We start from the raw sequence: 18,290 nt of genomic DNA, 5'->3' as shown, positions 1-18,290 counted from the left end.
AGCTAATACGGCTACAACGCGTTCCTAAATTTCGCTAAGCCTAGTTTGAAACTCTTTAATATGCGTGAAAAGTTGCGCAGATCACTAATTTCCGAATAATATTTCTACCCCCCTCCCCTTGTGTCGAACTTCCTTACGTAACCTATACCGGGTACCCTTTGAACTTTTTTTTCTTTTTCTTCGCTTTGAAGTGGTTTTTGGCTTCCAGACCAAAATAATTACACATTTCAAGCAAGAAACATGTATAAGGCTTACAAATTTTGTTTATTAAAAACATCACTAAGATTTAACCGAAACAAAATGGGTAAATTTAGTCTTAATTGACGAAAATGTTTTACTATTACCAAGGCTTAACGATGCCATCTCACGAGTCACGATGACAAGCATAGCGACCTAGTCGAGATGCAACAAGAAGCTATCCCGGCCACTTACCGTAAAGAAGACGGCGGACGATGCGCCCGCTCTTACCGCTTTCCGGCAAAACAGACATGCACAAGCATGCAGGAAAAAAATCAAAGACTTACCAAAATTTATGCCGATTTCGTCGAAATCCTTTCCACATCATCGTCAGAAAATTATTCTAAATTGTCCGAAACGGCGACTCTTTTAAAGTTGGCAAACCCTTTGCTGAAACACTCTATGGGCCCGAACGAAAAGCTCTCATTGTCCGCAGGTCGGAAGTTAGGCCGAATGATTAGGCCTAAAACAGGGATGTTTGATATATCGACACTCTATAGGGATCGGCCTCTTCCTATACACGTAATGTTAAAGAAAGGGGCAAGTTTTTGAGGCTGACGACAGCGCCATCTGAATTGCGGGAGCATCGTAACTATGTGATGATTCGTCTGCTAGTACTACTGCCCCTCTGAGAGGCCTATAAAAGTTTAAAAACAACGATGAAGAGAGTTATGTTCGTAATTAAAACATGAACGAAAACCACGAGAAGCTTATTTATTTGTATCAAATTTCAAGTTATTTCAGTGAGTAGTAGTTAATTAATATTAAACTTAGTATAAATAGGTGAATGTTTTCTTTTCAGTGTTGAATTTTAACAAGTTTTCTGTTAAGGAAACTTAAAAAGGGATAATCTTGGATATTTTACTTTGCTCCACAGTTAGGAACGGAACAAAAAGTTCCAGGCATTTTAAAAAAAAATATTTTAATTTACAAATAGTTTTCAGTTTAAAAGAGTGAAAAGGAATGGAAAAGGCAATTTTGAGATAAGTCGTTGAAATTGCGCGGTCAATCTTTCGTAATTTGCGCCTTTTTTATTTCAACCAATCAGTAAATCATTTTCTTCCCGCCTTTGAATTTCTCGTGACTTGACGTCATGAATATAGTTACGCTGCTCCCCGACACCAGGCGTCCGATTTTTGAGACGGCTCGCTTTTTTACCCCACCTTTTGTCAAGAGAGGCCGATCCCTATAGAGTGTCGATATATCAAGCATCCCTGCCTAAAATATCTAGCTACCTCTTTTAGCCAGCCTGGATTATGCACTTTAATATCCAAGCTGTAACTCTACATATTTCTCCATAACTGATTAAAATGAATCACTATTGTTCTTAAAGAGGTTCTAAACGTAGTTCCGCGACTAATTTCAGGAGTTAATTAATATAAATTAACCGGTAAATAATCATTTTCAATAACCAAAAAATTAACCGACACTAACTTGACAAAAAGACGGCAGCCATTTTACTGGTAACTTCAATACGCTTTTGTGACGTAATCGGCTTCTTCTTTCAAACTTCGAGTAAGTAATTCTGATTGGTCGAATGTTTGAGCGCGGGAAATTCGAATTATTATTATGCCTATTGTTTCGAAAGTTGATGAAATTTATGAAAAATTATTAAACCAGATTTATTTCAAATATCAGTTTATTTTTATACTAACGAGAAACATTAGTAATATAATTATAATTACTCAAATATAAATCTGTACAAATTAAAAACTAATAGCGTTACTTAAGTGTACTGTATTTTTTTCTTCAAGTTTTTAGCAACCAATACAACTCTACAGTTAGCTCACGACTATTAGGAGTAAAAAAAAACAACAAAACCTTTATTATAATATTAATTATATAATTAATTATTTACAAGGATATTTAAGGCAAATAATGTCGGTTTTTACGAAAACCGGGAAGGCAATGGAATATCCAAAGATTCGCTTCGAGAAAATTCATCCGGAAGTTTCAAATACACGTCCGGACCTAAGAGATCGTCCAAGTAGCTAAAATCGCTGGACCAATGAGGTTTCCAAGTACGTCTTGAAGAGCACTTTGAATTGACAGTGGTTAACCACGGTTTGTGCCAAGTTGAAAGAGCTGATTGAGCAGTTTGAGCATTATAGTTAGGCGATGAATTCAGTCTCTAAAAACATTGGCAACGCACCTGTTACGACTGGCCCTATTTCACAAATAAAATCAATCACAAACATACCGTTTTAGGCCTCGCCGACTGCTCAGCATCCACAACACGCTTCGTTTGAACACCTTTGTCAACACCCGGAGTTCGCTGATGGTCAGTTTCGTGAAATGACGAGTGACATGAATGGCCGCTACAGCAATCGACCACACCACTGTCGTGAAGATTCCGTGATACACTGAAGACGAAAAAAAAAGTGTTTCACGAATCACGAATGACTCTTCAAACACAGGGCCGGATTAAGGGGTACCGAGGGGCACTGACCCCGGGTGCAAGCAGGGCGCCAACTGGTCCTATAATTCCTATAAAGTCCTATATTTTGAGAATTTTGAAGTAATTAATTATAATCCCTTAAGAAAAACCTCAGAAAATGTCTTGTCTGAGATTTTAGCAGAGCCCCAAATTTGCGGAGCTCGCTTCGCTCGCTCCGGTTATTTATGATTTACTTAATGTTAAATTTAAACAAATTAATTGGCTAATTTTTATAACAATAACAACTCGTGAAAAAATTATTCGACTGAATTTAGACTGGTTTTCATATATGTTCGCCTTGTACGTTATTGCAAATGGTCAGGGAAAATTGTGGAACTTAGTCAGCGAAAACCTGGAAAAGTCAGGGAATTTCATTCCAAAAATTACGAACCCCGTAAAGGCCCAAATTCTAGTTCAGTGGATTTTTTAAAAAACAGTAAACATGATACGAAAATGGTTACTTCTAATCAGAAAACCTTCCTTATACATTAGAGCCAGTATCAAGTCTTACCTACCGCTCCCTTAGAATTAGAATATAAACAAAAGAAAGTCAGAAATAATATCCTATTTTGTCGAAAAAATTGAAAAGAGTAATAGGTTCCTAACTGTCTGTTTGTGATATTTTCACAGAATAGATATCATTTTGTTTTACCAGTGGTCCCTTTTTGGTTCCTAATTTTAGAATTTAGGTCCTTATTTTACCCTATTTTTATCGTGAAAAGTCCCTTTTTCCCCTATTTATTTTTGAGGTTTTGGTGGGAGCCCTGTAAGTGATATAGTTGGTGATATTTTTTTTAGCAGTGCAAAGGCATTGTAAAAATTAAGCAGTATTTCATTAAAATTGGTCGGTTCTGGTTATATACTAGTCATTTAAGAGTCCTATATTATCCTATAATTTCATGAATCTGGTCCTATAAAATCCTATAATTTCGCCTGGCGAATCCTATTTTTCCTATTAAAAATTTCTCTGCAAGAGTTGGCGCCCTGTGCAAGGCTTATTGGGGCCATTGAGTTAAACTATTCCCCCTAGCAACATTTGCTGTTCCCTTTTTCCCGGCTTAAGGGGGTGCACATTATCTCGCCCCCCCCCGGTGGAAAATTACATAATCCGGTTAGTATTAACTTCAGTCCGACTCATAGCCCAGTATAGAGCCCCTCCCTCCAACACGTAACGAAAAGTTTAAGTTATCTTATTGGCTCACTTCAACTACGTTTTGATGACGTTACTGACGGGGACGGCGAAAAATACGTAATTCCTTTTTACCTCAGTCGCTATGACCCGCCTCTTCTTTCATACCCCTCCCCCGTCCCGTGGAAGGGGGTCCGAAACTTTGACGCGCGCACAGATAAATCTGTTCTCCATTCCTACTTCTAAAATTAAACCTACCCCTGATAATTCTCAACTTGACTATTGTCACTTATGTAACCCAAATATACACCCTTTGATAACGCTAGGTTAACTTACTTCCGATGAAACAATAAAGCTTTTAACTTAATATTAGGTTTACTAAACTGTAGAAAAGCTCTCAAACAGTGCAATGAAGTTACTCACAAACAGTGCAATCAAGTTACTCATTGTAAGTTGCGACAAACGCAATAACAAAATAAAAAAAAAACTCAACTCACTTTGTAGTTTTGGAGTGACCGTTAATCGTCTGCGGCCTTGTCGTGTTGTCGTCAGCAGCGACATCCGTATGTTCGAAAGAAGAGCCCATACGTTTTTCTTGATGTTTTCTATCAAAGCCGTTGTAACTCTCACCACCATCATCGAATTGACCAAAGAATAAGGGCGATCTTGTATGTGGATATTTTATTTGATGTCTCGCAGTGGAAGCAACTGCATCCTCTTTCAGAACAACACTTTTCTTCTTCACTATGGAGTTAGTCTCTTTTTCTTTTCTCACAATCTCTTTGCGCGATTCCAAAAGTTGTTGGGTGAAGGGAGTTAGACCCGCGGGAAGTTCGCCTCGGTAAGTTGTAAAATCCGATTTGATAACGGCGCTCCTTGAACCGGTAAGCGAAGATGAAGGCGAAGTAGCCGAACTTCTAGAGGACGTCGTAGTGGAGGATGCTTCTGGAAAACTGGACGATGTCGAGGAATCCTTCTCCAGACGGATTTTACAAGGCTTAACGTTTCCGTTGTTACTTTTATTTGTCGTCGAAGTTCTGACGACTCCCGTGTTGGAATTCTTTCTTTTCTCTTTTTGTAGCAAACGATAAACCAAATCTCTTTCCTTTCTTATCAAACGGATTTCTTTCTTTAGAGAGTCTTTCATAACGTTACGATATTCGCCCTCTTCCAACGTTTCGACGCTATCTATTCCTATTCGCGACTTATGTTCAGCTCCGTTACCATTAGACCCGCTTTTATGATCGCGATGACGTTTCGAGACAGAGCGTCTGTTGGGATGTCCCGGTTCCGATCCGACGGAAGTACCGTTGCTAGATGTTGATGATGACGTAGATGGGCAATAAACCATGGGACCACCATTACAGTTGCTGCAAACCATTTGGGGGTAGGGTTGCTGGTCGGATGGCGTGGTTTTGTTGCTCTTAAAAGAATGTTTAAATTCGCGTAAGATAGCAGACTAAGCCAGATGAGATTGATGTTCGATTGACAATACAAATACACTAAACATAACACTGGGAAGTTTTTTAACTAACAAACAAAGAAAGAAAGATATATTCAAATACCTTTAAAAGCTGTACCACATCGGACATCAACTTGACCAAATCCGAATTGTACTTCTTGGACGATTTCCTCGATGAAGACTCACTCGAGTCTGACGTGGTAGTAGTCGTAGATTCCTTCCTCTGAGTCACAACCTTACCGCTACTAGCCTTCCTCCTAACCGACTTGGTATTTTCTTTAGACTCGCTATCCCTTCTCTCAAAGTTAGGGTTAGTATCATTAACCATCTTCAAGTACTGTTCCATAACCAACGAATCAACTGACAGGGTTCGAGGCGAGTTAGTAGCGTCCTTCCATACTTCTAAGCTATCCAAAGTCACAATGGAATCTTCGTGGCTTTGAGTTGCCTTGGGTATTTCAATAACGCTGTTAACTTCTGGAGCACCGGTGGATTCAGCGCTACTGCGTTCTTCGCTGTTATTTCTCGAGTTTTTCGACAGTGATTGGTCCACAAAGACGTAGGTAATGCTATCCGAAGACGAACTCGACTGTAACTGATCTTCCCTCAAGGTACGAGGCGTGGACTGCTGCCAAAGTGACGGTGTCGTCGGGAAGACCTTTGTTGAAACGAACCCCGAATCGGGAGTTCCTGGATCACGGACCAGCGAGAATGGTACCTTACGTTCATCGGTAACGGTAGAAAACTGCAACGTGGAACTATTTGTGACGTAATTAATGTACGTCCTACGACTTTTTTCAACTTCTTCGTAAGTCAGGGACTCTTCCGAAGTGACGTTATTGCAACCTTCGACGCTATCAGTGCTGTAATTACTCCTTCTACGTTGATGGTGAGGTTTTTCCGGTTGAGGAACATTTAAAACTACACAATCCTCAACTTCGCTAAGGTTATGACGCGGGGTATTTAAGGAATCATTGTAAGTATCAACGCTGGAACACACGCTTTCGGACATACGAGTATCAATAACGCAGGCGCGAGTAAGGGTAGGCGAGGGACATTTAGGGACAGTATTACTTTCCTCGACTAAAGTTCGAATCAAGTTCAAACCATCTTCGGGAACCGAAGCCGAAACTGGTATTATTTCATCCTGATCCGCATTTTCTAATAATTGATTAGCCGCCACTAAATCACGTGTTTCATGAACACCAATGTCCGCGCCATGTCCGCTATTGGACATAACGGATTCAACCTCCGATGAGCACCAACTACCCAACATCGAATCCGTCTCTTCTTCAATCATTCTTACATTTTCCAAATTATCTAAATTAAACTCGAACAGATTGGTGATGGGTGTACGAGAAGTGTCCTTAGCATCACACGCTGTAATGTCCTCCATTGAATCCGTACGACTTTTAAACATTTTTAACACAGAAAGGGGTAAAGGTTCGATGGTTTTTAACAACTCCTGTCGCGTTCGAACCGTCTTTTTGTTCTCAACGCGTTCCCGTTCTTGCAAACTACGACTGAATCTCTTCCATAAGGGTAAGACTTCGGTGACACTGATATTTTCGCAACTTTTCGAGATGGCTTTGCGAACGAACTTAATATCAATCGATGCTCGCTGTACTTCCGTAACTTGTCTCTGGTTATTAAGGTCATCATCGACTGCCCTGGGTTGCTCTGGGATTAACTCCGAATGTCCACCTGCACCACCACCACTAGTGCAACCCGAATTCGATTTTAAAGGGGAAAGTGTAGATAAGCCGAGGTGGTTATTGTTCATTTCAAAATAGTTCAACTCCGAGGGGTTAGTGGTAGCCGCTTTATCGACTAGTTTTTCAAAGTAATCTTTGTTAATGAAAGGATTGAAGGCGTCGGTAGGTTTCGATTGAGAGTAGGCTACAGAGCGGTATGGAGACACGACGACGTTTTCTAATATGATTCCCTAAGGAGAGGAAGGAAGTGGGCAAAGAGTTGGAGTTGTTGGATGGGGTGAAGTAAAAATATTCCAATATTGAGTTTCGAGATAATTTTTTTTGCTTCAAATTATTATTTTAGTTAGATAAATAATATATAGGGTAGGGGTCATACTTGTTTAAATAAGCTCGAGGAAAGGGTTTGTTTAGACAGTTCGGATTCCGTTTTCATTTCCCTCATTAAGAATCGCCAAGTGTTTGGGTTCTAAAATAATTTAATTAATTAAACCTTGTATTTACGGATTTGGCGAAAATTTAGTAATTTACGAAACCTTATCGGTTTCAATTTTATTTTTATTTATTTTATTTTTTTTTTTTTTTTGGTTTAATTGGAAAGCTTGAATTAAGTGTATTTTGTATTTTGGTGGGAGCTCAAAATTTAATTAATTGGGATTGTATTCAAGACCACTGTACCTCGTTAACGATTGGTTTATTGCGAATGTTTCCAGCTCTTTCGGCGTACCTAAGCGTGTTTAAAGTTTCTTTATAAGATGAGCTAGCTGGTGAAACGGCTAAACAATTAATGAATTAAGCAAATGTTAATTACACCATCACCACCACCTTTCAAGTTAGACCAATAACCCATGATAAGTCTGCCATAAATGTATGTATGTTGTTTGGGTTCACGATTTTGAGTCGAAAATGTTCTATCTCCATTTTGCCATAAGGAACACCGTTTTCGAGTTATGATTTGTCAAAGAATTTTATGGATGACCCCTTAAATTTAATTAACAAACTGAAAGAAAATGATTTTTAATTTAATTAAGGGGTCATCCTTAAAACACTTTGACAAATCATAACTCGAAAACAGTGTCCCTTGTGGCAAAAATGGAGATAGATAGAAGTTACATTTTGGACTCAAAATCGATTTCTCAAAGAACATCCCCCTTAATTTATGCATTTTATAAGGGTTTTTGGTTAGACCTATAAGTTAATTAATCTAATCTTACTAGCAATCATGCAAGTGACGCAATTGCCACCTAATGTCTCTTTTAACAACCAAGTTAAAACGGAATTACGAAAAGGAACGTAGTTAGGTCGTAGAGAGTCGCCTAACTGATTAGCTGCGTTAATTACAAAAGAAAAGTCACTTCATTAAGCCTATTTTTCAATTTAATTTTAGTTTAATTTAATTTAAATATAATTACCCAAGGATGATATAACAATTCCTAAGGTCACGAGTGATTTGTTAATATTAATTATATCTTGTTGGTCTTTAAAATCGCTACTTAAAGTTGTCCTTTCACTAAAATTAAGGTTTTTAGCTAAGTTAATTATTTAATTTTACTCATTACTTAATTATCAAGTTTTAACACTTAAGTACGTTTACCTGCCAGCTAGATCAACTAGGTGTAATTCACTTGCTAAAACAACTTGATTACTTTCCTTAAATGGTCAAAATTATTTAATTAATAAATACTCAGCCAATTAATTAATTTAAATTAATTACTTGTAAACATCTAATAGTAAATATGGAGTGACTGCGTTTCAATGATTCTTTTGGTAAAAAGTGGTTTCTAAATTTCAGAAATTTATCTTCAGTTTTAACCCAAAATTGAGTATTAATAAGGAAAACATAGAGCTAATTGGAATAATTGTGTAACCATTCCCAATTTTTCAACGTATATTGTGGGAGGAGCTAGACTAATTATTATGTATGACGAATTTTACAATGCAAATAATCTATTTCTATGCGGCTTGCACCCACCTAAGAACTGGCGTTGCTGCCAAACAATGAAATACGTCACAATTATGCGGCATGACGGTTTGCACTCAAGCCCAGCCCACAAAACCCGCATAGAAATTAGCACGGAAAAAATGGGGTTACAATAATTCATAGTAGCTGTATGCATCCGTGGTAATTAAAGTATCGTACTTTGATTGTTCTATTAATTGCGTAACTTGATTAACATCGACGACTCTATGCCTAGAAAGACCTTCTACAAAAGGCCCCTGAATTGGATGCTCTCTGACCCGCAGATTGTCGTTAAAACTCTCAAAATTTAAAAGGTCACGAACTCTTTCTTTGTAAAGTTCTATAAAACTATTGGAAGAATACACCTGTGTTAAACCGAAAGTTTTCAAGGGATTCTGTATTTAATTATTTTCGTACCTAACTTCAATTACTGAAGTACCATTGGCTAATTGCTTAACTTTTCTCAATAAATCCTTAATTATAAACACAATTAAATATTATATTTAAGTCAACAAAGTAAAAGCGAAATAATTAGTTTCAAAAAGCTCACCGAACAAAGTCTAGGCAATAAACCCTGATCAGACTGTTTAAAATAAATAAACAGCTTGAATTTCGTCTTAAAATAAAACTTAATTACACTAATTAATCTAAATATTTACATCGTTTCCGTTAATAGTATATGTTTTCCCGGTTCCACTTTGTCCGTAGGCAAATACACAAGCATTGTAGCCTTCTAATAAGGTTTTTACAACCGGAACACCAATGGCATTGTAGATCTAATCAAATTACGAAAGAGATTTTGCTCGTTTTTAGTTATATTTCAATAAACACGTGCGCTTTTCAGTTTTAAACAAAAATTCATTAGCGCGCTAGAACCCCTAGCGCCAGCTGGTGAGAAGCGAGAAAATTAATTATATAGATTTCGCGAAATTTTCACGACTTGGCGCCATCTATGAATGATCCCCGTAACTAAACAATGGAAAAGGATGCGGAAAATTTGCTCTTTAGCTAAAATAACGATTGTCAAGCTAAAATAATTATCAAAATTGGTCTAATAAATCATTTAAAATACTAATTAATCCTTAATTACGCGATAAAGGCGAATATTTTGGTATTTATACGTAAAACTACGTAAATTAGAGGTTCATAGGCAAAAATGCTACACAGAAAGTTCAAAATTAAACTAAAAATGCCAAAAAAATCCACAACTAAACTAAAACTATTAAAAACTACTCAAAACTAAAACAAATCCGTCAAAATTATTGAAAAGCGAAGTTAAATAATTAGAATTGATAAACAAATAAAAAATCGGCTTCATTTAGTTAGAAATTAAGTTTTTGCGTTTAAAAGTTTGACGCGTGTAATTTCACTTCCCTAGAAGCAATAGAGTGAAACTCGGGCAGAAAGAACTAAGCGCATCTCCCTTTTCCTGCCCGCTACCTTTGACAACAGTGCATCAATACCGGACAAAATAATAAACAAAACAAATTCAAAATGGAATAAACGTCTTCTAAACTCAATATCACACCCAATAATATAATTCAATCTTAACAACATCCGACAATTAAAATTAAAAACACGAAACGAGGCTTAAAATCAAGATAATAATAATAAAAATCAAAACTTACAGTCTCTTGAGACGCAAAAAGAGGATGCCAAGAATCAACAGACCAGAAGCAGTAATCGTAGGTGAAATGGCGCCCTTCCTCGTGACGCTGAAGAGACGACTTCTGCCTCTCCCAGTCGCCAGTCCCTGAAGCCTAAAAATAAACACGAATTATAAACATCCGAAATTTTGGCCTCTCTCTCTCATCCCGCTCGCTCTCCATCCCTGATCCTTTTCTAGCACCCCCTAAACACGTCGAGGCCCCATCTTGAAGAAGTTAAACCCTAAAAACTATTCCTCTATCTGTAATTTCTTTCAAGAGCAGTTTACAAAACTTAACATAAGTTCATAAGATATGTTCCTTCCGTAAGTTTGTAGCTGGTTACAAACTGGAGCTTGTCATGAAGTGAGGGAGGTAAGTCATAGATTCGAGGTAAAGCGACGCCTGGTGAGGCGCTGTCAAAGGCTTAGTAATGCAGACTAAATAGGACGTAGATGGAAGTCCTGCAAAATTAATTTACCGAGTTTAGGACTTCAATTCTCGCTTGTCGTTCTGCTATAACTAGCTGTGGCTGTAAGTCTCAAGCATTACGAAGTATAGGTAATGTCATACTTATGGAACAAATCTTATAAGCTTATGACTTAACTGTACCCGAAAGCTTCAATGAATTAGCCCTCAAAACGTTATAAAATCGTCGTTCAAAAAACTGCTCCTGAGCTTCATCCAACTAACACCCCCTTTTATGCCTGTTTAACTTGCCAAATTAATGGTATTAAAGAAGAAAGTTCTTAAGGAACTTTGGCCAAGCTGCTATGGTTGGGTATACAATGATGTAATTGGGGCTGGATAGTAGTCGACTCGAAAACTTGAAAGGTTAAGGCCATGACGTGTCTCATAGAGAAAACAACGAAGTTTATTTGTAGTTGTGTTTATATTTCAAATTTTATTACTTGTGCTATTATTTAGGGCTAACACCATCTGGATTATGCATAAAATTTGTTCAGACTGTTACTCGCATGCCATGGTCTAGCGGTTACGGTTTCAATTTCTCAAGAGCTGGGATTTTAAGAGTTCGAGTGTATAGCCGACTTTTATTATTATTTAAAAAAATTCATGAAAATTTCGATTCAAAGCTAAATAATTTTTGCGAATTTAAAGCAATTAACTAATTCTAATTAACATAATAAACCACTTAATAAAAGCCATAACTATAAACTTCAATTTTGATTAATTTAAATGCCAAAATAATTTATTTTAAAATTTAGTTTAATTTAATAACATTTATTATTTTATATGAAAAGTTTTAAGATTTTGTTTCATTAAGCAGTGACTTTTGAATGACAATTACTAAATGAAAAAAAAACCCCTAAAAACCCGATAAAATCCAGAAAAAACAAACCGCCCAGTGGACTGGGTTTTTTCAAACCCTGCTACCTTTCATTTTCTCTTTAACAATCAAATTATGTACACGTCCGAACGGTCAGATAAACCAAACATTCCGTAATTAAAACTCATCCCCTTCTGGTTTCCTCCCTAATTTGATTAATATTATAATTAATGTCACCGTCCAACCGCAAGCAATTTATTGCCAGACCAAAATTTAACCCTTTTTTTAAACATATTTGCATAATTGATGGTGATTTGGTAGGCTCCAAGTTTATGTTTTCGAAAGAGATTTTTTTCACTTTTAAAATACAGCAAACACGTAGGCTTAACTTAAACATCTATTTCGAATGTGATACAGATTTTGCTCTCATGGGTCTTTTGGTTTTATTAAAAAAAATTACAAGCTAGGCCTAGAAATTTATAATTTTAATCTGCGTGAAACCGAAAGATTGAAGAATAAATTCGTTAGGATGAAGTGATACTGAGAATTAAGGATACGACGATAATATTGTATAACCATTGCGTGTACGCTTGGCTTCAGTAGACTCTTAACTTGAGAAAAATGCGTTTAAACTCTCAAAGCGGTGTTTTGATTTTTTTGACAAGGGTTATGTAATGAAACTTTGGTCGCAAAAAAAAAACAGAGGGATCGTTTTGAAGTATCAAATTTCCTTTCAACAAACGAGTTAGTTCAGTGGCCCGGCTTTCTCTTAATTAATAGAACGAGTTACTTTCGAGATAGACAAAAAATAATAAAAGAAGGAACTTCTGGATCAGAGCCAAGATAAAACGCCAAATTGACACCGACTTTACAACCCTTGACTTGGATCATTACAAAGTGATAGTAAAACGCGTATCTTCTAGAATACACACTGTTTTTGGCGTTTAAATGTAGGTGGACCAACGAGCCACCAAACTTCGCGGTTCATATCAATAACACTAAGGGGATATCCGCGAATATTTCATACGAGTGGAGCCAAAACTATGAATTTCGTAGTGTTTACAGGAGGAACATCTTCCCTGTTTTATACTCCCATAAAGGTACTCCAAAGAAGGCAGCAGAGGTTGGGTAGCAAAAATTATTAGAAATACGCCAAAGGCACCACGTGATCGAGGAGAAGCGTGGTTCAAAGAAGCATAGTTTGTTTGATTTCGAAAACTTCTGCAGGGACTTGGCATCAGGGAGAAATGAGGTAAGATGGAGTAGAAATGAAGATGGGCGACGTGCCGCACTGAAACTCTCCCAGTGAACCTTTCGTTAAGCGATTGAAGTGCTGCCGCGTAGTGTCATTGTATTTGTATGAAAACTAGCTCATATTTTTAAGACAGAGGGGGCGTCCAAAACGACTCAGTACTGTACGACCCTTTCTAAACACTGAGGATGCTGGGAAGACTTTGGTGCCGTTCCGTAGGTAGGGGTACAGAGGCAACGTTATAGTTATATGAATTACCACTCCATCCCTCTCTCCTTCAAGTTGGCACTGCAGTCTCGCTAAAAAAAGGTATAGGTGCTCAGTCCAACTCCGGAGGCGTCACATAGTACGTGTGAGGTATTTCAAATAATTTTACCCACCCTCGCCGCTGCCTTCGTTAGAGCCCCTTTAAAAAACCGACTAACACAGTGTACCTTAGTTAGTATTCATACGTTCTTTCAAACAAAAAAAGTAAAAATTTCTAGGGTATGCCTTTTCTTTCGCAGGTCGTTTCTACAGAAACTTTGAAAGTTATTCAGTGTCCCTTTGATGTTTAAAAGGGGCGATTCTTTCAAGCGATGAGCTTGCAATTTAAAAGTCGAACGCCCTTGTACAAATTAACTCGTGCACCCTTTCTTTTTCAATCCTCCGCAATTTTACACTAGACGAAAGCATGCAGGCAGGCATGGGACAGAACCGTGGGATAACACACACATAATACCGAGACAAAAGGCTTATTATAATAATCGATTTACTAAGGCTGTATGTAGTCTTTAAAGCTACTTTAGGCAGAATGGGCGCTCACGTAATGATGGTAATGACCATATAAAGTCTTTTAACGTAATTTTTCAGTCCATAAGCGGTGGCTGAGGATTTTTACAAATACATGGATATTCATTATTGATGAAAGGCACGCCATACCCATGTATAAATAGCGTGCGGGCTAAATTTATCTAGACTCCCCCTCCCCCAATCTTCCTATGTAACATGTACTGCATGCATGGGTTTGGCAACGCAACTTTGGCCAGGCATATCGACCCGTAAAATGTGCCCTCATAACAGCTACAAGTAAACGTTCGTATATTGATCTTGATTTTTTCATGCGCGCACGCGGAAGTAGTTTAAATTGAAGATATGTTGCACATTTTATTTCATTTTACGATTCGCGCCAGAATAATAAGTGCTCAAACTTCTAAGGGGTGAAAAACTGAAAATTTCTCGTACTAAACGTCAGGCCAACCGTTTAACCAATCGGGCGTATTAATCCGCAAATAGCCTTACACTCTGTCTGTAACGTTTTCCGCCATTTTGAGAGAAAGAGAAAGAGTGTGCTATGGTTGAAACATATCTGCAGGTGTAGAGACTTTCTCTACACTTGGTATTTTTCGTTTGAAAAAAAAAGTATACTTCCTTCCTTAGCAGCCTTGCATTTTGAAAAGGAAAGGACCCTCCTCTCAACCCCTACCCGAACCAACCAATCAGAGAAGAGCTTATTTGAGGTCAAAGGTTTTTAGAAGAGTACACTATGGTCGCGATCCAAAGTTCCAAACGTTAATTATTGGTACTAGAGCTAGCATCTGCTAGTTCAGGAACCTATCCACGTTGCGTGTTCCCTGTGCTACAGCCGAACCGGCCCCGGGGGGGGGGGGGTTTCGACACTATTCTCAGAGGTAAAGAAGTATAGGCCTACTTATTGTTTTTATCTATATGTACTTTTGATCACCGGAAAGTCCTCGATTTCAATGCCAAAACCCACTGATAACGTCTGTGTTTAATATACTTTTGAAATATACATAGACGCTACATAAGGGTGTCTAGGGAAATAGCACCAATTCGCCTTACGCGTAACCAGAGGGCGAGATAGCTTTCATTTAGGGAGATCCATTCAGTTCGAGAGCACTTCACTTTGCATGCATCTTTCTGTATTCGCTAAGTCACAACGCTTGGTTCATCGCGCTCGCGTCACAAATAAGGCAAAACTGATAGTTTGAGAGTGAGGAATAATTAATTTAGTCATAAACCAATATATATATAGATAAAGGAAATGATGAAAGACGATAAGTGCTAATACGAGATAAACACGAGGCTTTGGCTTCTTGGCTCCTTATCATGTCTTCGCGTGAGGCCTTCCCCAAAATTCAGTGACCTTTCAAGATACCCTCAACTATAGAAAAGTTCTCACACGTGATACACTTGTTCAATGTAACCTCATAGTAACAGAAGGGATTTAAAAGTGTCCACTATACTATGATCCACGCTCTACGCTATGATTGACTTGAAATGTAGCCCCTAACACAACACAGAGTTTCCGGAACATTCATTCAAAATAAAAAGAAGCGGTGGGGAAGTTTGGAAGCCGCCCCGGACCAAACGTATAAAAGACATCCCCAAAGACATATTTTTCCCACATTGAGAGAAGACCCAGCCTGGAAATACGACACCGACAAAGCGGGAATGTATTCAAATCTACCATGAATAATTATTCTAGCATTTCCTTTTAATATTACATTCTAATTATTCTTGATTTTAAATTTTATAACGTTCTAATTATTCTTGATTTTAAATTTTATAACGTTCTAATTATACTTAATTTATTTATTATCTTTGATTTGTAAACGTTTGACGTTGATATTACGGTTACCAGAAGGGGATAATAGAAGAAGGATGACACTCTGTATCCTCTTAATACTTTAGTTTTGTAACATGATTCTAAGATTCTTCCCCTTTTTGTTTGCTCTCCCGCTCATCAAACTTCAGATGGACATCGTACCGTGATAGGGTGAATTCTATAACTGTTTGCCAGTACTAAATCCTCAGCAATCAACACACAAACCTTGATTGTCTTGACGTGGAGGGACAAAAACGCACAAACGCATGCGCATTTGCAAATAGTTAAGCAGCGCTAATAGAGTAATGATTAGGGGAACTATTTATCACGTATGTGATACGGTTTAGTAACCTTGCTCAAGATGTAACTTAGATGTTGGGAAGAATTACCACGACCGCTTTGTGGTACACTTGTCTCGAAGAGAAGTATTATATACTTCTGCTGTTACTAATCGTGAACTGCTATTTTAATTCTGTCGAAGCGTTACTAACAGACAATCAGACACATAAAGCTAGGTACTTCTAATTATAATAACACAATATTCATGTGATAAATGAAATAGCTTTAGGGGGAAATTGGACAAATAATAATATAGAACATCCCAGCAAAGAAGACCTCCCTGTACTTTAAATTTATAGAGTTTTGTAACTGAGACGAACTTCCTAGACTCCCGAGGTTTTCGTTCCTTGATTGTAAATGACAGCTGGGTTTATTAGCAATGACTCACTCACAAATTTCAAAAAGAACTGGACCCTCGTCGAGTATTAAAAAAATAAAAACCCAAAGATATTCTAACTAAGCCTATCTTTTGAGGGTTAAGATTAGGTCTACTCTTGGACGGTCAGCCCACGGAAAAAAAAGATGCTCAAGATCAAAAGCATGAGGGATGGATTTTAATTACGTACAAGGCCACCAGGGGGTTTACCGCGTGGGATTAATATGAAGCCTACGTACTGAGTGTACGAACACGTGTTTACAAGATGAGGATAGAATAATATTTCGAAATACTTTTCATCATCAAAGAAAAGCGGTGATATTTTTGAACTTATTTCAGTTAAAAATATAAAACTATGTGGTAAACACAGTCCTTAATAATCCTTAGAAATGTATACAAAGGGGTGCCTTATATTATTTCTTAAAAACGCATTTATAAGCCTATGAAAAAAATCACTAGCGGAGTACATCTACATTCAGACTTTTTAGCGTCACTAAATGTCAAGGGAGGATTTGATGGTTTCCATATTTGAAAGTTTTATGAATAATAAATTAAAGAACTCACCCTATTTTTTAAGAGAACGCTATTTCCGGAAACTTCGATGATTATATCGTCTCCGGAAACTTTTTCACTGAAACAAAAAGCAAATATAACGTCATTTTAGTACGTCTACTGCTTACGAAGCTATTTTGAGAGGTTTTTGGCGGCAATTTCGTCTACTACTTAATACGTCTACTGTTGATTGCATTGCGGAATCGTAATTAACAATGATATTATTTTTATCAGATTATATTTATATCAATGGGAGTTTTATGTTTGTCAGATAACTATAATACAATGGTATAATCGCGGGAAATTGATCTGATTAAGCCTAATTTTATTCTCGTTCGCAAAACGAATCGATTAAGTCTAAAACAACAAAATAGGCCAGTTTTACAGGGTTGCGGTTTAGGCCTAATTTTAAGGTTTAGGAGTAATTTAATAATATTTTTTGGTATAGAAATGGTATAAAAATATACGTCACACATTTTAGAAATAATTAACGTGAAAATTAACTTACTTTAACGTCAGGGGCCTGGCTCGGATTCCAACTTTCACTCTTGTCATATCACGTTGGAATAAGATGAATCTTGATTTCTTTAGTCTGTAGAGTTACAAATCCCTTACGAAAGGAATTTCAAAAGTCCTTGCAGCATCTTCCAATAGAAAAGAGACCTAGTTTCTCTTCTTTTTCACGAATGTAAAGGAGATCATCTATATATAGTTCACGGCATTTTGGCCCTAAGGGACTGCCTATGATGTCAAAATTCCGTTTTTTAGCGATTTAAAAAAACTAGGCTTAGCTAATAACTATAAAACATTTATACGGAGCTTAATTAAAGCTAATTACTAAAGTAATTAACACTCAAATGCGAAAAACCGACACAAATCGCGGAAAGAATACGAGCGAAAACCGCATTCAAAACTGGCTGGCTGGCTGACGCACAGAAAAGGCATAGGCATAGGCCTAATGCGGACGTCTGCATCAAGACAAAGCCAATATCGATCGAGTCGCGAAGTATCTCACTTGAGGGAAAGGCGGGAAAGTGCTGCCGGCAAAGATAAATTTTATCACCATAAAAAATAATGATTAAATAATACTTTAGGTCCTAAATTTTCTGTTGGTTTTCCAACAATTTTTGGGGAATATTTGAATAGATAAGCTAGCTTTGAACTAGGCTAAGAACTTCACGCTACGGGAGTAAGAATAATACTTCATCTACACTCACTAAATATTGCCTCTGAAGCATCAGAAATGGGGGAAGGAATCAAGGAAACGGAGAACAAAATTAACAAGCTGGGAT

General features: G+C 37.4%; 1 protein-coding gene and 1 long non-coding RNA gene across 2 annotated transcripts in view; both read right to left on the bottom strand.

Moving 5' to 3' along the window:
* The window catches only part of LOC149702729 (uncharacterized), a 157,899-nt gene extending 156,184 nt beyond the window's left edge, over positions 1 to 1,715 (bottom strand). The window contains exons 1-2 of the long non-coding RNA XR_016381848.1: positions 1,456 to 1,715; positions 525 to 700 (exon numbers count right to left, since the gene is read on the bottom strand). This is a non-coding gene — a long non-coding RNA (uncharacterized LOC149702729). The remainder of the gene's footprint in view (positions 1 to 524; positions 701 to 1,455) is intronic.
* Positions 1,716 to 1,858: 143 nt separating this feature from the next.
* Positions 1,859 to 17,968, bottom strand: LOC149702728 (uncharacterized). The gene is made up of 17 exons (XM_089866634.1): positions 17,507 to 17,968; positions 17,011 to 17,077; positions 10,566 to 10,697; positions 9,597 to 9,713; positions 9,488 to 9,520; positions 9,355 to 9,410; positions 9,118 to 9,285; positions 8,692 to 8,758; positions 8,572 to 8,627; positions 8,390 to 8,487; positions 8,192 to 8,305; positions 7,656 to 7,753; positions 7,357 to 7,446; positions 5,369 to 7,210; positions 4,301 to 5,226; positions 2,438 to 2,600; positions 1,859 to 2,368 (listed from the first exon to the last, which is right to left on the bottom strand). The coding sequence occupies exons 1-17, from the start codon at positions 17,551 to 17,553 to the stop codon at positions 2,126 to 2,128; spliced, it is 4,317 nt and encodes a 1,438-aa protein (XP_089722760.1). The 5' UTR covers positions 17,554 to 17,968; the 3' UTR covers positions 1,859 to 2,125.
* Positions 17,969 to 18,290: the final 322 nt, after the last annotated feature.

This window comes from Phalangium opilio, unplaced genomic scaffold, assembly GCF_054372755.1.
Source record: "Phalangium opilio isolate 3A_F unplaced genomic scaffold, DU_Popi_V2 ptg000017l_1, whole genome shotgun sequence".
NCBI classification, from domain to species: domain Eukaryota; kingdom Metazoa; phylum Arthropoda; class Arachnida; order Opiliones; family Phalangiidae; genus Phalangium; species Phalangium opilio.
Note: the sequence above shows the minus strand (reverse complement) of the source record. Positions and strands in the feature narration are given on the sequence as shown.

Bases quoted from the DNA above. Each gene is read 5' to 3' on its own strand.
- LOC149702728 (XM_089866634.1), bottom strand. From the start codon at position 17,553: ATGACAAGAGTGAAAGTTGGAATCCGAGCCAGGCCCCTGACGTTAAA. The intron at 9,286-9,354 runs GTACGAAAATAA...TTCTTCCAATAG, and splicing joins ACTTCAGTAATTGAAGTTAG to TTTTATAGAACTTTACAAAG. The intron at 7,211-7,356 runs GTATGACCCCTA...TCCTCTCCTTAG, and splicing joins CCTCGAGCTTATTTAAACAA to GGAATCATATTAGAAAACGT.